The sequence below is a fragment of the Podarcis filfolensis genome, assembly GCF_964270895.1.
Source record: "Podarcis filfolensis genome assembly, chromosome: 11".
Taxonomy (NCBI): Eukaryota; Metazoa; Chordata; class Lepidosauria; order Squamata; family Lacertidae; genus Podarcis; species Podarcis filfolensis.
In genome coordinates, this window is record NC_139613.1 from 61,314,831 (window position 1) to 61,336,404 (window position 21,574).

The following is a 21,574-nucleotide window of genomic DNA, read 5'->3' on the forward strand; positions in this document are numbered from 1 at the left end:
TTCATACGTCACGATTTCCTAATCTTTCCTTTATTGGGATAACGGCTGTCGAGAGCCCACCACAATGTGAATGTGTTCTTCTTGGGAGATGTAGCGTCTGGGGAAGTGAGAACAAAGAATAAGAGGCCTGGCCTGGGCTTAGTTACAGAACTCGGCACACACACACACACACACACACACACACACACAGGATTTAAAAGGGAGGGGGCAATTACCCCAAACTGGGTAGAGAGATCTGTCCTCCACTGACCCCTCCCACAGATATTAGGGGATTCCCTCATCCCACTGCAGCCCCCAGCTCTTGATATTTCATAGTATGGCAGTATAGAAATACTTTTGTAAAAAAAAAGTATATTTTTATGCATAAATAAATAAATAATATTTTTAAAACAGACAATTCTTAAGATGCTGAATTTAGTAGTTATAAAAGCATCGGAGTGTCGTGGCACCTTCAAGATGAACACATTGAATGTATTCAAGTTTTAAAATAAATGATTTATCATTGTTTTTGCTAAATGGTGCTAAACAGTGTCACCACATATGAATGAAGGAACAGTGGTAGTGAATTATCTCACCACTGCTAAAAACTCATGTAAGTGAAGTTCACATTTCTACAGCAGTTAGGTCAGCCATTAGTAGCTTTCCCAACTTCTTGCTCTCAACAACTGCCAAATTAGAACGAATCATGAGTTTTTCACACTACTATATAATAGGTTCCATATAGAATTTTCCTTTCTGTTTTGAAGCTTCAAGACTTTTCTATTTCTGTTAAATATTTTTTTTATGAAATATTTATTAAGATTTTTCAAATTCAATACAAAAAAATCAAAAGAAACAAAAGAAACAAAAAAGAAAAAAATTAAAAACACATGAAATTTACAATTCCATATTTTCATTACCATATTTCCCTGACTTCCCCACACCTCCCCTTCTTGTATTCCAATTCAGATTGTTTGTTCAACAAGTTCCTATCCCCAATTTTTAACCTTTTTGTATTTAATTCGTTTTGGTTTTTTTAAAAAAAACAACCAATTTTGACTTATAGACATCAATATTTGTACCTCAATACACAAGCCTTTTTCTAAAGTCGACCCAAATTCCATTCCACGAATTTCCCAATTTTCATATTAATAACCAAACAAAAAAAATAAAACAGATCATAATTATACACCCTTTGGATTCTCAAACCCCCCCACCCCCTTTCCCGGTTTCGATCCCCAACAAATATCCATCAGTCTTAATCTTCTATCAGCCTGGAGATCTCACGTCCGAGGCTCTTAATTCTCTCTCAGTTCCTCTCTGCCGGTTTTTTTGATAGTCCTTAATATTAAACTCCAAATCTCGGAGGAGCTCTGTCCCAATAAAGTCCATATTTCTTCCAGCCAGACCTCCATACTTAAAAGCAGGGTCCAAAAGTCCAATTGTCACAAAAACTCCAGCTTACACTTTAATCAGATTTGTAATCCATAGGTCTTCAGGTCTCCACATAAGGAGATCTCTCCATTCTTCAGTCGCCAATTTAAACCAGAATTTCATCATCCAATACTTATTTTCCTTTGTAGTCATCCTGTCAGGCCTCTGGTTTGATTTCTTGTTTTTCTTTGTGAGCATGATATCAGGCCTCTGACTCTCCTTTGTCATTTGCAAAATTAAAGCTCCTCCTTCCTTCTCCTCAGAAACAACATATGTCTCTTTCTCCACACTTTCAAGATTCTCAAAGTTCTCTTTTTGTCCAGCTGCATGGGCTTCCTGAGTCAAGTCCTTATCAAATTCCATAATGTTATTTACTGTTAAGTTCAAAGTTGTTACATTTGTAGCCAAAACATCAATTTGGCCTTGTAACTTTCCCAGGAGAACAAATACTCTGTCCAGCCCAGCCTGAATTTTCCCTCTTCCAGCCATTCTTGTAGTGTCCCAAATCCCCCTCTAGAGGGATTTTGGTAACTTAGTATTCTTTCCAGTTAAAATCCAAAAGTCAGGTTAATTTGTATCAGTTCTTACTTATTTTCAACAAAAATATAACCAGGTTGCAGCAAATGTATCCAGCAGAGACAGCAGAAACAAAGTTCTCTTTTTCCTTTTTGACAGCTAATTTTGACAGCTGTCAAACTCCTCTATATCTCCTCAACAGGCTCTCTCGCGAATCTCTCCCGGGTCTGGGGGGGTGGCACTTCAACTCTCAAAATTAACTCTTATCCTCCAGTACAATTACTTATACTTGTATCGCCAAATCGTGAAATTAATATCTTTTGTCCACTAGAGAAGAAGAAATTCTCTCGACCTTAGTTAACTAGTCCTTGCTTTAGATTTTTTACAAGGCGGGGAGGCGGACTTCCTGTTTGCACCTTCCCCGATCGTTCCAAATTCCAAAGAAAATTTCCTTAAAAAGTCCAATTTCCGTACTACTCACGGGTTGTTACTTTTAGAGTCCGATTGTTCACAAGAAGAAGTCAGCGCCCTCCGACCATGGCTCGCGGCTTCACTCCACAGAAAAAGCAGTCGACTCTCAGCACCGCGCCGCTCACCCCGCCCCCCGTTCTGAAGCCTTTAAAAAGGCTCCTTCGCAGGTGGGGGGCACAAATGGTGCACGCCGAGTCACCAGGTTCACAGGCTTCCGCGCCTGTGATTTCTAAGGGTCCCCGCGTCGCCGCAGCGGCAAGACCCAACTCCTGTAGAGCCGATTCCCTCCGGAGCTCGGAGGGAATCCGCCATTAGCCGTTTGCGCTAACCCGGAAGTCATTTCTGTTAAATATTTATTACTGCTGTGTAATGTCTCCATTTCTTGATGAATTATTGGACCTTGGAATTCTGATTTGCATTAATGTTAGGCAGTGAACACAATACCTATAAGGCACATTCAAAGCACATTCTTTCCCTCAAAGAATTCTGGGCACTGTAGTTTGCCCCTTACATAGTTATACTTCCCAGCAACCCTTAACAAACAACAGTGGCCAGAATTCTTTGAAGGGGAAAAAATTGCTCTGAATGTATAACCTGTAGGCAGCCAGTTGGGTTTGCCCACAGTATCTCTGTATTTCAGATTATTCAGGGCTGAATATAGACAAACAGACAGACAGACCTGGTGGTATTGTGTTCATTTAAGTGCCACATTTAAAATATTAAAAATGTCTAATGAAAAACAATCTATTCTTGCATTCCAGATTACAGTGTTTCGCATGGGATCAGAAGGACACCAAGATATTGACCTGGCCATCTTGACAGCTTTGCTAAAAGGTAATACAGTGGTACCTCGGGTTAAGAACTTAATTCATTCTGGAGGTCTGTTCTTAACCTGAAACTGTTCTTAACCTGAAGCACCACTTCAGCTAATGGGGCTTCCTGCTGCCGCTGCACGATTTCTGTTCTCACCCTGAAGCAAAGTTCTTAATCTGAGGTACTATTTCTGGGTTAGCAGAGTCTGTAACCTGAAGTGTATGTAACCTGAGGTACCACTGTAGTGTTTTCTGCACAGAAAGTCCTTGACAAATTTACACACACAAATTTACACACATTTCATCAGTCCTGCATTGTATGATGCCTAAGTATCAAACTTTTAGTATCCCAAGGTATGGTCTGAAGGTGTAAAAGGTTGCTAAAACTAAGCAGGTCTGGGACTGGTCAGTGTCTGGATGTGTGCCTGCCTGAGAACCAAGTGGGCAATGCCTTCCATGTACACTTGGTTCCATTATGGTGAAAAGATAGGGTATGGGTAAAAGGTAAAGGACCCCTGGATATTTAAGTTCAGTCAAAGGCAACTATGGGTTGTGGCGCTTATCTCGCTTTCAGGCCAAGGGAGCCGCCGTTTGTCCACAGACAGCTTTCCGGGTCATGTGGCCAGCATGACTAAACTGCTTCTGGCAGAGTGCACGGAAACGCCATTTACCTTTCTGCCACAGCGGTACCTATTTATCTACTTGCACTGGTGTGCTTTCAAACTGCTAGGTTTGATATTGATATTGTGATATTGTGAGAGTCAGTGTGGTGTAGTGGTTAAGAGCGGTAGTCTCGTAATCTGGGGAACTGGGTTCGTGTCTCCGCTCCTCCACAGCTTCTGGGTGACCTTGGGCCAGTCACACTTCTCTGAAGTCTCTCAGCCCCACTCGCCTCACAGAGTGTTTGCTGTGGGGGAGGAAGGGAAAGGAGGTTGTGAGCCGCTTTGAGACTCCTTCGGGTAGTGATAAAGCGGGATATCAAATCCAAATTCTTCTTCTACTCTACTTCTTCTTCTAGGTTGGCAGGAGCTAGGACAGAGCAAAGGGTGCTCTCCCTGTCACGGGGATTCAAACTTCTAATCAGCAAGACCAAGAGGCTCAGTGGTTTAGACCACAGCGCCACTCACAACAAATATTTTTACCCTCAAAAAGCAGAGACAGCTCAGATCAGATTAATTTTCATTATGTTAACATCATGAGAGCATATGATTGATATTATTGTGAATCAGGAAGTTCTGTTATGCAAAGCATCTCTCCTGGTGGATAACAATGTGGCCAATATGCAGCCAAATATTATATGGCTCCAAAGCAAACACAAAGGCAGTACCAGATTCAAAGTCACATAAATCCAGAGCTAGCTGTTCAAGAGATCCAGAATGTGAGTCAGACCCACATGCCATGGTTGGGATTGAATTGCAATCAGTGAGGCTTCTGTTTGGGGTTTGGATTGACAGACTGATGCTGTCAATCTGGTACTTCCTGAATGCTTGCTTCTGAACCATTGTATAATATTTACTCAAACTGCATTTTAGTGATATTATTACTGCAAAACAGATGCTCTGTTGGGCAAGAGGTAGTAAGTGAAACTCTGTAGTCCCTTCTGCAGTTTCAAGGGGACCCATCAGTATGTGGAAAACAGCACTCACAGCATAGGGGACCAACTACTTATCTAGCTGCATGGGATGGTGGTCTTAGTTTCCCAAAACAGAAACAGAATCAACAAGAGAGTTTGTGCACTTTTTGGTTGTCTTTTATTACAATAGGTAATAATTATTTATTTGACATGACAGATTCAAGCAATGTGATATGCAATATCTTTCACTCTACACATATACAGACTACTGTGTTGTTTCTGTTTCTGGGTGTATTTTTAAGCCAAAGGCTGTGAGTTTGGAGGAGAGGAGAGAGAGTGAGTGAGTTGCTGAGTCATTATTTGCTGACCATTTTTCAACAAAAAATCACTCTCCCAAGCTATTTTTTCACCTAGTAGACAATTCCCCCAGGTTTTATTTGTCGGGGGGGGGGACGGACCCAATTCTACTATTTTATTTTTATTTCATAAACTTTATACACTGCTTGATTGAAAAAACAAACAAACCTCAGAGTGCTTTACAAAAAACTAGTCTTTAGCTAAAAATGGCCAGAAGGGCCTTTTTCTCTCTCTTCATCCATTCTCTTCATGAACTCACAGCCCACTAAGAAACTTTTTGTTAATAATAATAATCCTACAGAACTCCCTTCAATGTGTGTTTTGAGACCCAGTGGTCCTCCATTTATAGCTCTCTTGTCATGTTAGGGTCTGGGAGGGTCCTCATCCCTGCTGAGTTACAAGAAGGGCTGCCATCCTAGCAGAGGGCTGTTATTACTTTATTATTATTCCCCCCGTCTTTTCCCCCAGCATGATTTGCAAGGCTGCCCAAATCCTTACAGCGTCTGTCCTGTTAATATCTGGAGAGCAGCATGCTGGGTGATGCCTGTGTTTTTCCGTTGCTGTAGTCTAATCCGCTGTTGTGCTCACTGGAGCATATTGCTAAGCTTACCTGCGCCGGATGCATCCTCTGCATTCCTCCTCGCTTGTAATTGTGCCATGAATGATGCTCAGAAGGCTTCCATCCTGCAGCTGCTGAGCACGTTTGCTCCCATCCTCTTTGTGCAAGGAGTGTCAGCCATGAAACGGTTGTATGATTGCTTTTGAATCTAAAGTGCAAGACATTAGCATAGCATAGTATGTGGAACTGAGAGGTGGACATTTTTACATTCTGTAAAAACCAGAACAGCACAGCACAGCAAAGCAGCCTGTCCCTCTTCCCACCCCCCACATTATGGCACAGAAGCCAGAGCAAGGGGAGGCTGATGGCTCAAGTGGCTCAGATGGCAAGTGGCTCAGGTGGAGATGAATGTGGAGGAGTCTTGTGTATTAGCTTCCCTTCTTTACAAGTGGATACGGTGCATAGTGTTGTATTGTTGAGTCTTTGATAAAAAGGCAGAAAGCATTTGCCAAAGAATCAGGATTGCAATTATGCTTCTTACCTTATATCCTAAACAAAACTACTTTGGACCCTACACAGCTGGACAGAACTACTTTTTATTCCTTGCTTTTGCAGGAGAGGGATTTCCCCACCATTGTATGCCTTCAATCAAATTGGATATGCTATTTAAAAAACAAACAAAAATAAATACTGTGGAATAAACCAGAGATTAGATTACAATGCATCCATAGTGCCTGATGCTTAATAGAAACATGCAGCAGAAGCAGAAGCAGAAGCAGAAGCAGCAAAGATTGTGATTTGCTCTGTTGTAACAGTAGTATGATGTAAATCCACCCCAGAGGCACAGGGTAGAAAAAGCAGCTTTCTAGCACAGATAGACAAGTGAAGGGGGTATCCTAGCAACAACACAGAAACCATGTGATGTTTTTAGAGCATTTTTTTTTTTTTGCCTTGATAAGGTTTCGTTCCTCTTGAAATCTAAAGGGAATGTAAAACAGAGGATCAAAGAGCTTCCTGCCCAACAGAATTTCCAGATGATTGACTAATTTAAATATGAAGAGGGGGAAAATGTAGAGCTCATATCTGTGAAATTCTGTTATATCTGCTCTAATCATCAAATCATAAATTTGAGTAATACATAGGAGATCTATGCCCTAGTAGCGCTTGTGAAATTTCTTGGCCACCTCTTTAACAGTTCCTTCTTGCTTCAACAAACAGTTTCTGATTGAAACCTGCTGATGGCACTTTTATTTTACATAATATTTAGTTATTTGTGTTTTGTTTCTTTTGAATATATTTTATATTGCATATAAAATATGCAGTATAAAAGAACCAAGGTGGTGTTTACCACAAATCAAAACAATAAAAATGATAGCATCATGGAAAGACTGAAAAAAATACATCAGAGTTCATCAGGAATCTCAGCTAAAGCATCCATGACAGATAGCCATCCAACCTCTCCTTAAAAACCTCCAAGGAAGGAGAGTCCATAACCTCCTAAGGGAGACTGTTCCACTGTTGAACAACTCTTACTGTCAATCTTCTTTCTTGTAACTTGAAGCCACTGCTTCAACTCCTACCCTCCAGAGCAGGAGAAAACCAGCTTCCACTGTCTTACATTGACAGCCCTTGAGATATTAGAAGATGGCTCTCATATCTCCTCTCAGTCTCCTCTTTTCCATGCTAAACTGATGGACAGTGTCTTGCAGTAAATAGAAAGACAACGCAGAGTCAAAAGTCCAAAAGGAAAAACTTTTACTAAAAGGCAAAGGCTTGTTACAAAAACTCCGACACACGAGGTACAAACGAAAGCAAGAGGGAGAGAGCAGCTTGCTGACCGCAGGAATTTATCTTTCCTGGCTGAGCGTGACCTTGAGATAGTCAAAACAATATTTGCACCAGAAATGAGCCTTCTAGAATCTTCCAACACTTTCCAGTTTCTGCCCTCAAATACTTTAGTCATGACACTTCCCCAAAGGCTTTGAAGAGCAGAAACATAGACAGAAACCAATTTATTTACACACTTTATTGATAAGATTCAGTCTTGACTCAACATGCTGCTCTGTAGAAAGCACTTTAGTAAAAAGATCTGACAAATTTTCTTGCGGTTGGCAATAGATCAGCTTAATAACTTTATGTTGTTTGTAATCCTTAACACTGAACAACTTGATAGCCACATGCTTTGTGTGTGTTGTATTGTTTCCTGAATTAGCAAGTGCAATACATGATTTCTTATCTTCATAGAATGCTACAGGCAGTTGCACTCCATACACTAGGTCATTAAGTACTTGGATGTACCGTGTGATTTCGTTACATGCTTCAGATAACGCAGAAAATTCTGCCTCACATGTAGATGTGGCAACAAAACCTTGCTTTTTGGATTTCCAACCAATTAATGAACCTTTGAACATGACCACTAGACCACTTTTTGATTTTCTGGTTGATGGACAACTGGCAAAGTCACTGTCTACAAAAACCTGTAGATCACTAGAATTATACAGATGTATTCTCTTAATAGCAGCCCAATTATTTACATTAGGGCTACTGACCTTTCTGCTTAAAATACCAACACAATATCAGCTCTTGACCACTAGCTTAAGTACAGAAGAGATCCTAATACTGATTGGTATAGGTCTGGTTGATCAAACAAAACATCACTCTCAGTCTTTTGAAAGTCAATGGTCATAGGGGTGTGTACATCTTTACAATCCTGCATTCCTAGCTGTTCAAGCAGATGTGAAATCTTTTGTTCCTGACATAATAGAAAACTTCCATCTGGTTCTCTGCATATTCGGACTCCTAAACAATGACTGATTTGTCCTAAGTCTCTCATTTTGAATTGTTTTTTCCCAACTGATTAGCCACTTTTTGAATTTTACCTGTGGAACTACCCGCCACCATCAGGTCATCCACAAAAATCAATAAGGTAAAGGTACCCCAATCAATACCAAAATCAATACCAATATGTAATTGTCATCTGATCCCCTTGTATATAAGTAAGAGTCAGCTATGTTTCTTTTAAAACCAAGGCTTAGACAATCGTTCCAGGATTTAGTACTTTGTTTGAGTCCATAGACAACCTTGTCTAATTTCCATACCAAATCATTCCCTTCCTCAAACCCTGGGGGTTGTCGCATGTATATCACCTGATACAGAGGAGCATTCAGATATGCAGAAATAATGTCATAATGATTCACTTCTAATTTCTTGGCAGCTGCAACTGTTGAAGCAAGCCTTACTGATTCTGCTTTGGCAGTCGTGTAAAAAGCTCATCAAAATGAATTCCTTATTTTTGTGCAAAAACTTTTGCTACCAGTCTTGTTTTAAAACGTGTGTCACGAGACACCAGAGTCTTCCTTTTAAAGACCCATCTGCTAGAGACTACCGTATTTTTTGCTCTATAAGACTCACTTTTTCCCTCCTAAAAAGTAAGGGGAAATGTGTGTGCGTCTTATGGAGCGAATGCAGGCTGCGCAGCTATCACAGAAGCCAGGACAGCAAGAGGGATTGTTGCTTTCACTGCACAGCGATCCCTCTTGCTGTTCTGGCTTCTGAGATTCAGAATATATTTTTTCTTGTTTTCGTCCTCCAAAAACTAGGTGCGTCTTGTGGTCTGGTGCGTCTTATAGAGCGAAAAATACGGTAACTTTTCACCTGGTGGCAGTTTGGCTAGTGTGCATACCTTGTTTTCTTTGAATGATTCCAGCTCCTCCTTCATGGCATCAAACCACTGGGTTTGTTCCTTAGGAGGTAACTCCAGAACCTGGGCAAAGTCCTGTGGCTCTGAATAATTAGCATGACACACTCTTATTTCACCAAAAGTCAATCTGTCAGGGGTATGCCCTTGGTAGTCTGTTTGCAATTACCACTGGGCTTTCCTCCTCCTGTTCCTCCTGCTGTTTTTCATTCTGTAGCTCGTCCTCCTCCTGTTCACTAGATGAAACACTTTGTGAACTATCAGATTTTGGGGAAACATCTCCCCCTCCTTCCTGCCTTTCCTTTGCAGCTGCCTGTCTGAGAGGCTCCTGTTGCTGCACTAAAAGAGGTATTAGAACACTAGGAGTAGACAAAATTGGGTATCTGGGCAAAGTGGAAGCAACAAGCACAGAGTCTTGAAAGAATTGGGGCTAAAACTGATGTCATGGAACATAGCTGGTTGGCATTCAAAGCAGAATAATAAACAGCTGATGAACTATTTTGATCAACTTGATATTATTCTGCTACAAGAAACATGGCACAATGACTCTATAACAGGCATCCCCAACCTGCGGCCCTCCAGATGTTTTGGCCTACAACTCCCATGATCCCTAGCTAACAGGACCAATGGTCAGGGATGATGGGAACTGTAGTCCAAAGCTTCTGGAAGGCCAAAGCTTGGGGATGTCTGCTCTGTAATGCTTAACAGATACAAATATCACTCACTGACAGCCACTCCCTCAACAAAAGGCTGTGGGGCCAGTGGGGGTCTAGCATGTTGAATAGCAAGTTGAATGCAACTACAACAGCCATGATTCTATGCAATCCGTTTGCAACTGCTGTCTTGGTTATAGTTTTGAAAATATGTTTAATGCTGATTAACATCTACATGCCACCTTGGGGAAAAAAAATCTACTGTAAATACTATCCAGACAGAACTAGAGTTACCCGAATCCCTGGAATCCCTATATTCTACTGCAGTGTTTATCACTGCAGGGGATTTTAATGCACATATGGGAGCCAATAATGTAAATTTGTACACCCATTATAATTAGAGTCTGGAACCAGCTATTTACTTAGTCAGAGGTACCTCCTGTCAGTCTAAAGATCAGAAATGTAATTATTGAGGGCTTTGTTTAGCCTAAGTTGTAAGGCGGGAGGGGCTTGCTAATATTAAACGGTATGACAGAGGGCGATCAGCCCAGGGAATATACCCACTTTACAAAGCATGGAGGCAGTGTGATAGATTATATTGCCATCTTGCGATTTGCATATAAGTTTGCCAGGGAGTTTGAGGTGGGCCATAATATTGAAAGCGATCATCTTCCTCTAACAATGGTACTAGTAGGCCCAGTATTTAACAATTCTTCCCCAAAAACTCAATTTATCTCTAATGCAAACTTTGGTGTGACTGCAGGCAATAGAATTAAGTGGATACCAGTAGTCAGTCTAGCACTGACTCACCTTCTTCATGCAGATGATTTAAGGACTATTCATACTGCTATCATCTCAGCTACCTTTGCTGCTGAGGTTATGAATTTATTTAAGATCTTGACTGACAGGTTGCAAGACTACTTGAGAACTGAGATCAAGAACAGTGGCTCAATAAGATCAATGGGATCTTCTAGCTGGTTCAACAAAGAGTGCAAGCAGGCTAAAAGCCAGCTGAAGAGAGTTTACTGTAAATATATGAACTCTAATTTACCTCTCTTCATTAATGAATATGTTTCCCTCAGACAGAAGTATAAACTTCTGCTAAGATGGGGGGGGGGGACAGAAAGCAGAAAAACATGCTTGGCCTGTCTCAATCTGCCTCTTCTGGCATACAATATCAGGCCTGCTGGAGGAGGCTTGTAATGTTCCAGTGTGTACTATTGGACCCAATGAATGGATGCAATATTATCATTCACTCCATCATGGGCAGAATGATGAGGTCAACCTGCTGGGGTTGTTTCCTGAAGTTTGGACCACAGCGGTAGTCATCCCTTTCTTCAGAAGGGGCCTTGCATCCAATCTGGTTAGTGATAGACCAATTAGTTTGCTACCTGTAATTAGCAAATTATATGCAAAGCATCGTTACAATAAGTTAGTTGATTGGATAACTGATGAAGCTATTCTTGCCGAAGAGTAAGCAGGATTTAGACAAGGCAGATCCACTGTAGACCATTGCTTTGTACTAGCCCATTTTATAGATAAGTATGTTAAGAAACCAGGTGGTGTGCTATATGCAACTTTCATTGATCTGAAAGCTGCATTCAATTCAATCTCTCGAGTAAAACTGTGGGATAAGTTGAACTCTTCAAGTGTAGTTAAAAGATTGTTGTTCTTGACTAAATGTCTATATAAAAACACTGTGCTGAAAGTGCATTGCTCTACAAATGGGCAGTTCACAGGATCTGTTCCAGCCACAAGGGGAGTTAAGCAAGGTTGTATCCTAGCTCCCACAGTGTTTAATTTATATATAAATGATATTGTCCAGAGTTTAACATCTCCAAAGTATCACACCCCTAAATTGGCCACAAAAACCACCATCTCTATATTATTATACGCAGATGATGCGGTACTTCTATCTCAAACAAAAGTGGCCTAAAAAGATTGATGAGGGCATTCGCAGGCTACCAAAGGGAACAGCTGGCAGTGAATTACAAGAAAACTAAAGCCATTGTGTTTTCAAGAAACTATAGGGCCCATAGATGGTATATCAGTTGAACCAGTTGATGGAACAAGTTAAAGTCTTTAAATACCATGGCCTTTTTTTCTAGTCAACAGGGTCATGGGGATCACATCAGAAATATGCAAAGCAAAAAGCTTCACAAAGTGCCAAAATTCTGACACTTTTTCCATACAAAAGGTAGCAATCACATACCATCAGTCCTTGAAGTGTTTAAAGCTAATCCCCTAGCACAGTTATTATGTGGGACTCAGATTTGGACCTTGGATCTACTGAAGCTGTTCAATCTAAGGTCCTATGGCAATTTTTTTCTGTTCCATCCTGTGTTCCAAATGCTTCATTGAGCTTAGAGGCTAACCTCCCCTCTGTTGAATTACAGATTTGGCGTAGGATATTTAATTATTGGCTTTGGCTAAATTTAAACCCCACCAGTCTATTACCCTTATTATCATAAGATTGTCATGAGAGCGCTTGGACTAAAATTGTCAACCAAAAGCTTTACTTTTCTTGTTTATCACCACAACAGTTATTAACACTGAGCTTCAGTAAAGCAAATAATTTAATTAGACAGTGCCTATATGATGTCTGGTGACAGAATAATCTGGCCACAATAAGGAAATTTTGTCCATGGTATGATTATTTTCCACCTAGGCATTTTGACACTTTGGCACCCTACTTGCAAAATTTAACAATTTCAAAATACAGACGCGCTTAGACTTTTGCAAGATTGAATATGCTGCCTTCAGCTGTATTTGAGGGTCGATTTCAAAAAAATCCACTGGAAAAACAGTTATGTCCCTGTGGAGATGGCAGTATTGAATCAAGAGATCATGTGCTTCTGGCTTGCACTCTACACAGAGTGTGTAGAGGTTAATAACACCTAACTTGTTCCAATGAAATGTATCGTTACAAACTTTAGCTAGTTTAGAGAGTAGGAATAGTTAAGTTTCTTTTTATATTATTATTATTACATAGTAGATCATGCAAAAGCCCACCCTGGACTCTCACCTGCACTGTGTTTCTGTCTTCTGCTCACGTCCCATGACATTGTATTTAATAACGTACGCTTCCCCACCCCCCACCCCTATCTTTTTGTATAGGAGCCAATGCATCTGCTCCAGATCAACTGAGCCTAGCATTAGCCTGGAACAGAGTAGACATCGCTCGCAGCCAGATTTTTATTTATGGGCAACAGTGGCCGGTACAGTATATATACACCTCTAATATGATAATTTTCAGTTTAATATGGGCAGGGGGAATCATTTTTAAAAGGGATTTTCTTCTTAAAGGAAATGTTGCCATCTAGTGGCTTCTGCAGTCTTTAGCATGACAGGTAAGGAATTTATTTGTTCCAAAATGTGCAGTTGGGCAATACCTTTATTAGGACCATCTAAAATGTCACAAAATGTCAAGTAAGAACTCTTTGACAGGCTGGATGTTACCCAGAGTAAGAAGTAGGTGGAAACAGCAAAAGAAAGCAACAAAAAACAAAATGTTGACTAGAAGTTGTAGCCAGAATGTCTGTATACCTGAAGGAGCATCTCCATCCCCATCATTCAGCCCGGACACTGAGGTCCGGCTCCGAGGGCCTTCTGGCGGTTCCCTCACTGCAAGAAGCCAAGTTACAGGGAACCAGGCTTCTTGGTAGCAGCACCTGCAGTGTGGAACGCCCTCCCATCAGATGTCAAGAAAATTAACAACTGTCTGACTTTTACAAGACATCTGAAGGCAGCCTTGTTTAGGGAAGTTTTTAATGTGTGATGTTTTATTCTGTTTTTAATATTCTGTTGTGAGCTGCCCAGAGTGGCTGGGGAAGCCCTGCTGGTGGGGGGAGTATAAATAATAAATTATTCATTCATTCATTCATTCATTCCATAAGCAGTAGCAGTGGGCAGGAGGGCATCCCTCACCTGAATTCACTGCTGTTTTCCAGGTCAGAGTGGTGCAAAGACACAGGCAGAGCTGTCTTGGCTCATGTGCATTGTGCCAAGCTCTCCTCTGCCTCCCCCCCCCCCTCAGAGTAAGCTGCAGCAACCCAGACAAGAGGTCTGCAAGTGCTCACAACAGGTGAGCGCAACGGCTCCTGGGACTACCGGCCATCAGTCTCAGGATGGAGATTGCGGATGGGTTGGGATTGTTTCTGCAAGGTGCTGCCGGTCTCAGATCACACCTAAGATTCTGAGACAAAGAAGTAGTAATTGACCCCCATTTTTTGAAACAAAAAGCCCAGATCTGTCTCCAAACCCTTCTGGCTAGGCAGACAGCCAACGAAAAGAGAAACATGGCAGCCTTTAGATTAGCAAAGTTGGAAATGAATATTGAGTCTGCCAAGTGCCTTTTTACTCCTGCTCTCTGCCTAATTGTGAACCTGTGGCCAGGATGCAACTCACTTGTTGTGTGGACAAATTGAGGTCCCCTCGGGCAGTGGGTATTTCTCCCCCTTCTCTCCCATGCCCACAACCCGTCCATGCCCTAAATCTGCTCTGGAGGTTTGGAGTAAACCGCAGAAGAGGGATGGGAGGCGCAGGAGAGAAGAGAGGGGGAAGTCTCCTGGTGTGAGGGGGAACTCCTTCCCCACTCAGCACAAATTGAAATCTACCCTGTGTGTTTTGCTTAAGGCTACAGATCATTCCATCATCATCATCGTCATCATTAGGAAGCTTACTTGTTTTTGTTACGTATTCACATAAATCACATTGTTTTGTCTTTCATTCATTTTTTAAAAAATTCATATTATTATTCCCATTCATCTTCTTTCTTTGTGGCAGCTGTAATTTTATTTTCTCAGAATGTCCCAGGATTGTGTTGAAAAGTCATTACATAAACATGGAATGTTTTGCTGGAATCTGCCTTTAAGATGCCAGAAGAGGTGTGAAACTGACCATATTTCCTCTCTGTACCAAAGCTGGGCATTCACCTTGATGTCTATATCAAACTGACCATGAAGACAGTCTGACTGGCTTATTTCCTTTTTTAGGTGGGATCCCTTGAGCAAGCCATGTTGGATGCCCTCGTATTGGACAGAGTAGATTTTGTAAAATTGCTCATAGAGAATGGAGTAAGCATGCACCGTTTTCTCACCATCTCCAGACTAGAGGAATTGTACAATACGGTAGGGCCAAACTAAACCAAATTTTCTGTCTGTCTGTTGATTTTGCTTGTTTGCTTCAACTTCCACAAGCTGATGTACAGAACCTCCATCCATGGGGCTACTTTGGCCCACCAGACTCTTTTCCCCAAGCCACATCAATCAGATTTTTCCAAACTGAAGGTGTTTATTTCCAATTCCAAGTTTATTGTTGGCACCGAATAGTAATGTGGGTTCATTTACTTCTTTTCATTTTGTTTGATGAAAGGTAACTAAAAATAATCATTTCATGCAGTGCTTTGGGGATATCTGTATGCAGAAAGCATCCCTCCTCCCTTTGACAAATCTTCATTTTGATCGTGACATTTGTGTTCAGAACAGTATTTATATTAATCCAGAATAAAGGTGGTATAATGTAATGGCAGATAAAAGCCTATGAACTTGTACCTCTCTCTGATGAATACCTACAGTGCATATATAAGTGCCATCTGGCCAGTACATTTGCCCATTCAAGGGTCAGATATTTGTAAAAGATGAACACTATAAAAATTGTCATGCTGTTGATGGTTTAGGAAACCATACCAAACATCTGTGCCATCTGTATTTTGTTTCAAATTACTTCTTTTTGATGGGTTAAAGCTATTTGGTCCTCTGTTGTCCTTCATTTTCAGAGACATGGACCATCCAACACTTTGTATCATCTTGTCAGAGATGTCAAAAAGGTAAGAGTCCAACGGGTGGACAGTAACTTGAAGGTAATGCTGTGGCTGCTTCTATCTTGTCCTTAGAGACAGCCCCTGTTTTGCATGAGCTTTCAGTAAGAGCCTTCTCCTGTCTTCTGCCGTTTCAGTTGTGCAGTGTGTGTCTGTACTGATTCTCAGCCTTCTGTGTTCAATGCAGTTAACTGGGCTGCTCTTTCAGTGACTTTAGATGCTTTGAGATAGTGCTTTCGCTAGCGGAATTGCAGGTGTTTTTCATGCCATGTGGATTTATGCTGTTAGCTGTATTTTTTATATCCACCACTATTTTGGATGCTGATTTTTCATGTTGCGGGCCAGTGCTGGACATTGCAAAGTATATAATTTTTGTTCTGGATCTTGAATCACTGCAACATTTTCAATTTCATTATGTGCTATGTGCTATAAAATCTCTCATCTCCATTTTAAAAAATGAATAGTGCAGTTTTAAATTAAATTTTATTTTTAACCCAGTATCCGTACTTGAGCTTGTGGCAGAAGGGAATATAGAGCAACTAGTGGCTTAAAAAAAAATCCACTTTATAAAAACTATTAAGCAGGGAGCATTTTATCAAAAATTGGGTAGATAAAAGTTTCTCTGTATGATACAATGATACAAAGAATGAAATGAAAACTGGCACCTATTTCTCTTGTCTAAAGATAGCACAAATTGATGGCAATCTATGATGGTGTACAATAGTGGGAGGGTAATGACTTTGCATAAAAATTGTAAAAGTAGTGGGGTATCTAGTACCTAGATGCTTCCAACACACCTGGCCAGACTCCTTTATAGCAGGCACCCAAGATTCAGCTCTAGACATTTACACTTCTGCATCAGAAGGTACATCTGTGGGTTCAAGAGAGTGAGTGAAATATAGATTCAAAATGTGCTGCGTTTTAGCAGTAACAGTTGAGTGATTCCCTAGAAAGCAGAGAAATAAAAGGAATTTGGGAACAAAAGAGTTTCAGAAGTTTGAAAAAAATGCCTGGAGATGTTTGAAGATGGTGTGAATGGGTTCTGCTCCATTGATAATTGCCTTTACACTTTCATTTATGAAGTAATTGAAATTAAGGAGCCTTGGAATATCATTTGAAAAATTCTGAAAGATCATTTACATCACTTCTGTTGTTCTCAAGCATAAATCCCTTGGATGTACAGTAGTACCTGAATGGAAGCCAGAAATAATTATTTAAACTTTTCTGCTTCTCTGTTCTTGCTCTGTGAGTTGCAAGCAAGTAGCACAGTACTTGTACTCAAGTGTGTGATCATTTTTATGCTGTTTACTTGTTTTGGAAGCACCTTTATCCTGTGCCCCCAGCCCCTTTCAAGAACACTTTTTAAAATGCCAAGCCCCCTTTGTAGTGTCAGATGCTGAGACTATTTCAGGGAAGCTACATTATGTATTTTCACAGTAAATAATTCTAACTCCTGTATGTCCTTTTCCCTCCCAGAAATGTTTTCATAAACTAAAGGAGCTTTCAGAAATACATTATGCTAGGGGTTGGAAACTATTCTGAAACATAGTTTTTTAATGTCCAAGCAGCAGAGTAAACTCTGACTGGAATTAGTGAACTAGCACTGCAGAAACCAAGAGCAATATCCCAGAAACAGCTTTAACAAGAAATCTTAGCACATTAGGAGTTGCCCTTTTTATTTTATGTAAATTGTAAGAAAGAAATGTGTTACAATATATTGGGTGACTTACAGCACTCCCACACATGAGCGATGACATTCGCTCCTCCTCAGTCAATCTATCAGAGAGCCTGACATCGATTTAAATGGAATGTCATTCTAGAAAATAGCCTTTTAATGGAAAGTAATATTATTTTGACAGTCAAATGGTTCACAGTGCATGACTGAGACAGATGACTCTTCTGAAGTAGGTGTTCTGATTCTGATGCATTTTAAAGCCTGGTAGCTAAACCATAATCTTTTGGGATCTAAGGTATAAAATTTAAATTGTGACGTGTTGAAGTATTATGTGTGCAAAGGCATTACCGTATTTTTCATCCCATAGGACGCACCTAGTTTTTTGGGGGGGAAATAAAGGAATTTTCCCCCCTTTATTTCCCCCCCAAAACCAGGTTGGGGAAACCGAACCAGGTCGAGGAACAGCAGGATGGCGGCGCTGCGCCTCCTTGCTGTCCCCCGAGCTTGTGGGGCTGGCCGATGTCTGTCCAGCGCGCGGGGCGCTCTGCTTCAGGGCGCCCCGCGCGCCGGGCGGCAAGCTGCTATCCGCAGCGTAGGGAGCCCCGCGGGAGGTCCCGCAGGGCTGCCTAGGCTGCGGATGTCTTCCTGAAGCCTGGAGAGCGAGAGGGGTCGGTGCGCACCGACCCCTCTAGCTCTCCAAGCTTCAGCGAAAGCCTGCATTCGCCCCATAGGACGCACCCAGATTTCCCCTTCATTTTTGGAGGGGAAAAAGTGCGTCCTATGGGGCGAAAAATACGGTAATTCTCTGTGTCCGCCTGATTTCACTGTACATTAAGTTTAAATATTAAGTCTGATGAGTATTTTAAATGTGTTCATATTTGTGGCATTCTGCAGTATTTGCAAATTAAATAGCCAAATATGAGAAATGTAAGGCTGTAAGTGACAGTATGCAAGCTTCAAAAAGCTTGAGGATAGTTTAGGATTTCTGTGAAGCTCCTTATTACACTGTAGTAAGGAAAGGGAGACCAAGTGAGGCAGGGCTCTGCAAGCAGCCGGTCTCCACATCAAAGCAGTGCAATTCTTGGGTAGCATGTTGCCCTTTTGCAATAATTTTAATTTATTGCACAGCTTCACAATACCATCCTGAGAAGGCACAACATTCAGATAACTAAATGAAAAAAGATACTTCAGAGGATATTTCTGTGTGGGGAGGACAAGGAAAGGCTACCTGTGCCAATGGTTGATACTTAAACAAAACCCACTAAGCTTCATGAGTGAGTGATCCCAGACAGGCTTTGGATTCCAGCGGGATCTCTTGAATGCTGGATGATGTTTCAATTAGTTTGTGGGAAAGAAGAGCTGTTTACCCTTTAGACCCCCTCTGCGTCCTTAATAAAGGCAATCTCTCTCATATGGGAATATCAGTAGCCTCTACTTATTAAGCTGGGAAAGGATTTGATCTAAAATGACTATACTTGCCACACTGATGTTTAATGATCACTCAAAGGAACAAAAGGGGAAAGAGTTGGGATTATGGTGGGTAAATAGTGCCCTCTAATGTTTGTATAATAAACATTTCCAGTTTCTTAGTTTTTCATGGACACAGTTTAGAAGGTGTTGCTTGCTGCCAGCACTCTTATGTCTGTGAGTTCATACCCTCCAAGTGACCCAATTTCCCAGGGACAGTCCCAGAATTATAGAAGCCATCCCAGCTTCTGATTTGATCCCCTCCATGTCTCAGAGAACAATTAAAAGTGGTGTGGGTGTAGGTGCAAAAACGGAGTCCTGTTTATCCTGAAAATAGAATCCCTGCACCAAATGAGGAAACAGTGAAGCTGGCATACAAAACCCTTCCAATAATTTTGAAGGGGAAAGTCCCCAATCCACTTTAAATTATTTAATTGCAATGCTTCACAGCCGGTCATTTCTTAGGAAACACGTGGAGTGTTTATTCCTTTATTGTAAATGGAAATTTACACTGCAAGGCTTTACATGTCTACTCAGAAGTAAGTCCCACTATATTCAATAGTGCTTACTCCCAAAAAACATTGTAAAGACTGGTCTCTTCAACCTTATAACTGTTGATGACTGTAATGGCAGTTGGTTCCACAGAGAAGGGCAAGGGATTTCTAAAGGGATAGATGACCAAAATTAGCTTTAGCATGTATAACGGGGCATGAATCCAATATCTCTATTCAGACCAGGTCTCTCCATAGTTTTTAGTTTGGTAATGAGTTGTAATTCAGCAACTTCTCTTTCTCTTGTGCTGTACACAATCCCTTCCCTCGCACCTATTTTCTTTACTGTGAGGCGGAGAGGTTGTAATTAGCTCAAGGTGGCTGATGTCAATGTGTCTGTGACATCTATGTGTGCAGGAGATCAAACGTGGGTGAAACTTCCTGATGTAGAATGTCCCTGTTTCCATCAGAGAAATGCTGGAGGATTTATGGAGTTATGTATATATTAAAAGAATTAGTGTCTGTGGTGCTGGTGACAGTTTCTGGATTCGTATAATTTTACTCCTAAAAAGCTTATTTAGAAGATGTAAACTATTCCAGAGTAAATTGTTTCTAGATAAGAAAGACCAACAAAATAAAACAGTGTTGTAAAATTCTTTTTTAGTGTGCTCGTTTGTTTGTTTGAAAAATATTAATAAAGCTGAACAATCCTTCTTACAATCGCAGTCCAAATATGATCAAATCAACGCATGCCTGACAAGATCTCAGTATCATATGTCAAATGCCAGAAGGAAGAGACCTTTGTTGGCTGATCAAGCCTTGCATGCCCTCTAGTCTGAAAAGAAGTTAGGCTGAGGACTGATGTTCACTTAACATTTTGTATCTGTCTATGGGATTACAGTATCCATGGGGCAAGTAGCTATGAAGAAAGCACAGAAGTAAAATTTGCTGAATAGCCCTTTATGATAGTTGGAACCTAGAGCTTAGGCCCAATACTAGGAGCTGGTCACCTTTTCCTGGTATCTGAATTGGAGGCGCCTGCTAGATTTGTTCACACGTGCACCCTCTTCATGCTTGCAAGAAACTTCTGGTATCTGTACCTGATACCAAATACGCATTGAGAACTGGGAATTGCCTTACTTCATCATGGAAATTGAAATATACTCAGAGTCGCAAAGTGATTTCACGCTCTTTATTCAGCTCATAGTGGTGAGGAGGAATGAAGGAAAGTCCCCTCAAGGTATCTGCTTTATATACATTATTTACACAATGGGCTGCACATGATTGGCTAATTCCGGAATTCTACTGTAAGCCAATCAGGTTGTGGATTCACTTCTATCTGGAGCATGATTGGGTGGTTCCTGCCAACCAATCATACTGCTGCATTGTTCTAGGACCAATCAGACTGCTGCCTTTTGGATCCTATTGTTCTAGGACCAATCAGACTGCTGCAGTTTGGATCCTATTCAACTCAGTACATAACAGAAATCCTAGACATTTACTGGAATGCCTGAGTGAAGAAAATAGTCCCAAAGTGGCATTTTGTGAAACACGTGCAGCGCTCTGCATTGATGCCACAGCACTGTCAAATTATTCACTGAAAAGGACAAATACTGCAGGGGACACAAACATTCATTTACATAATTCTAAACTTTGCATTGATAAAATAGAAACATTGCAATGATAAAATAGAAACATTTACAGTTTGATATCAGGAGAGTTCAGAGTCAGTGGAGCAAGGTCTCAGATGTAAATTCATCGTTGGCCAATAGAGTGAAATATTGCAGGCTAACCCATTTTTGGACAAGATTTAAAGCAAGTATTACTTAAAATTGAGGATATTGGAAACTCACATGAGAATCATATTTGGGAAATAATTACATAAGTGTTTGTTTCTGAAAAATCAAATTACAACATCAAAAGAGATCCAGGCCCATCCGACGCCTGCTAGTTTTCAGACTGTGCCTTCAGGGGCATATGCTTGCAGAGGCAAGAAGAATAACCCAAAGTTCAACTGAAAGGTGTGATATTTTAAAATCCTGTATACAGTTGACACCTTTTGAAAAGCACAA

At 40.9% G+C, this 21,574-nt stretch overlaps 1 protein-coding gene across 14 annotated transcripts in view; it reads left to right on the forward strand.

Moving 5' to 3' along the window:
• The window catches only part of TRPM3 (transient receptor potential cation channel subfamily M member 3), a 418,048-nt gene that overhangs the window by 328,294 nt on the left and 68,180 nt on the right, over window positions 1–21,574 (forward strand). For all 14 annotated transcript variants that reach the window (XM_083576479.1, XM_083576463.1, XM_083576474.1 and 11 more), the window contains exons 9-12: window positions 3,162–3,234; window positions 13,169–13,269; window positions 15,046–15,180; window positions 15,828–15,878. In XM_083576479.1, coding sequence (XP_083432605.1) covers window positions 3,162–3,234; window positions 13,169–13,269; window positions 15,046–15,180; window positions 15,828–15,878 — 360 coding nt within the window. The remainder of the gene's footprint in view (window positions 1–3,161; window positions 3,235–13,168; window positions 13,270–15,045; window positions 15,181–15,827; window positions 15,879–21,574) is intronic.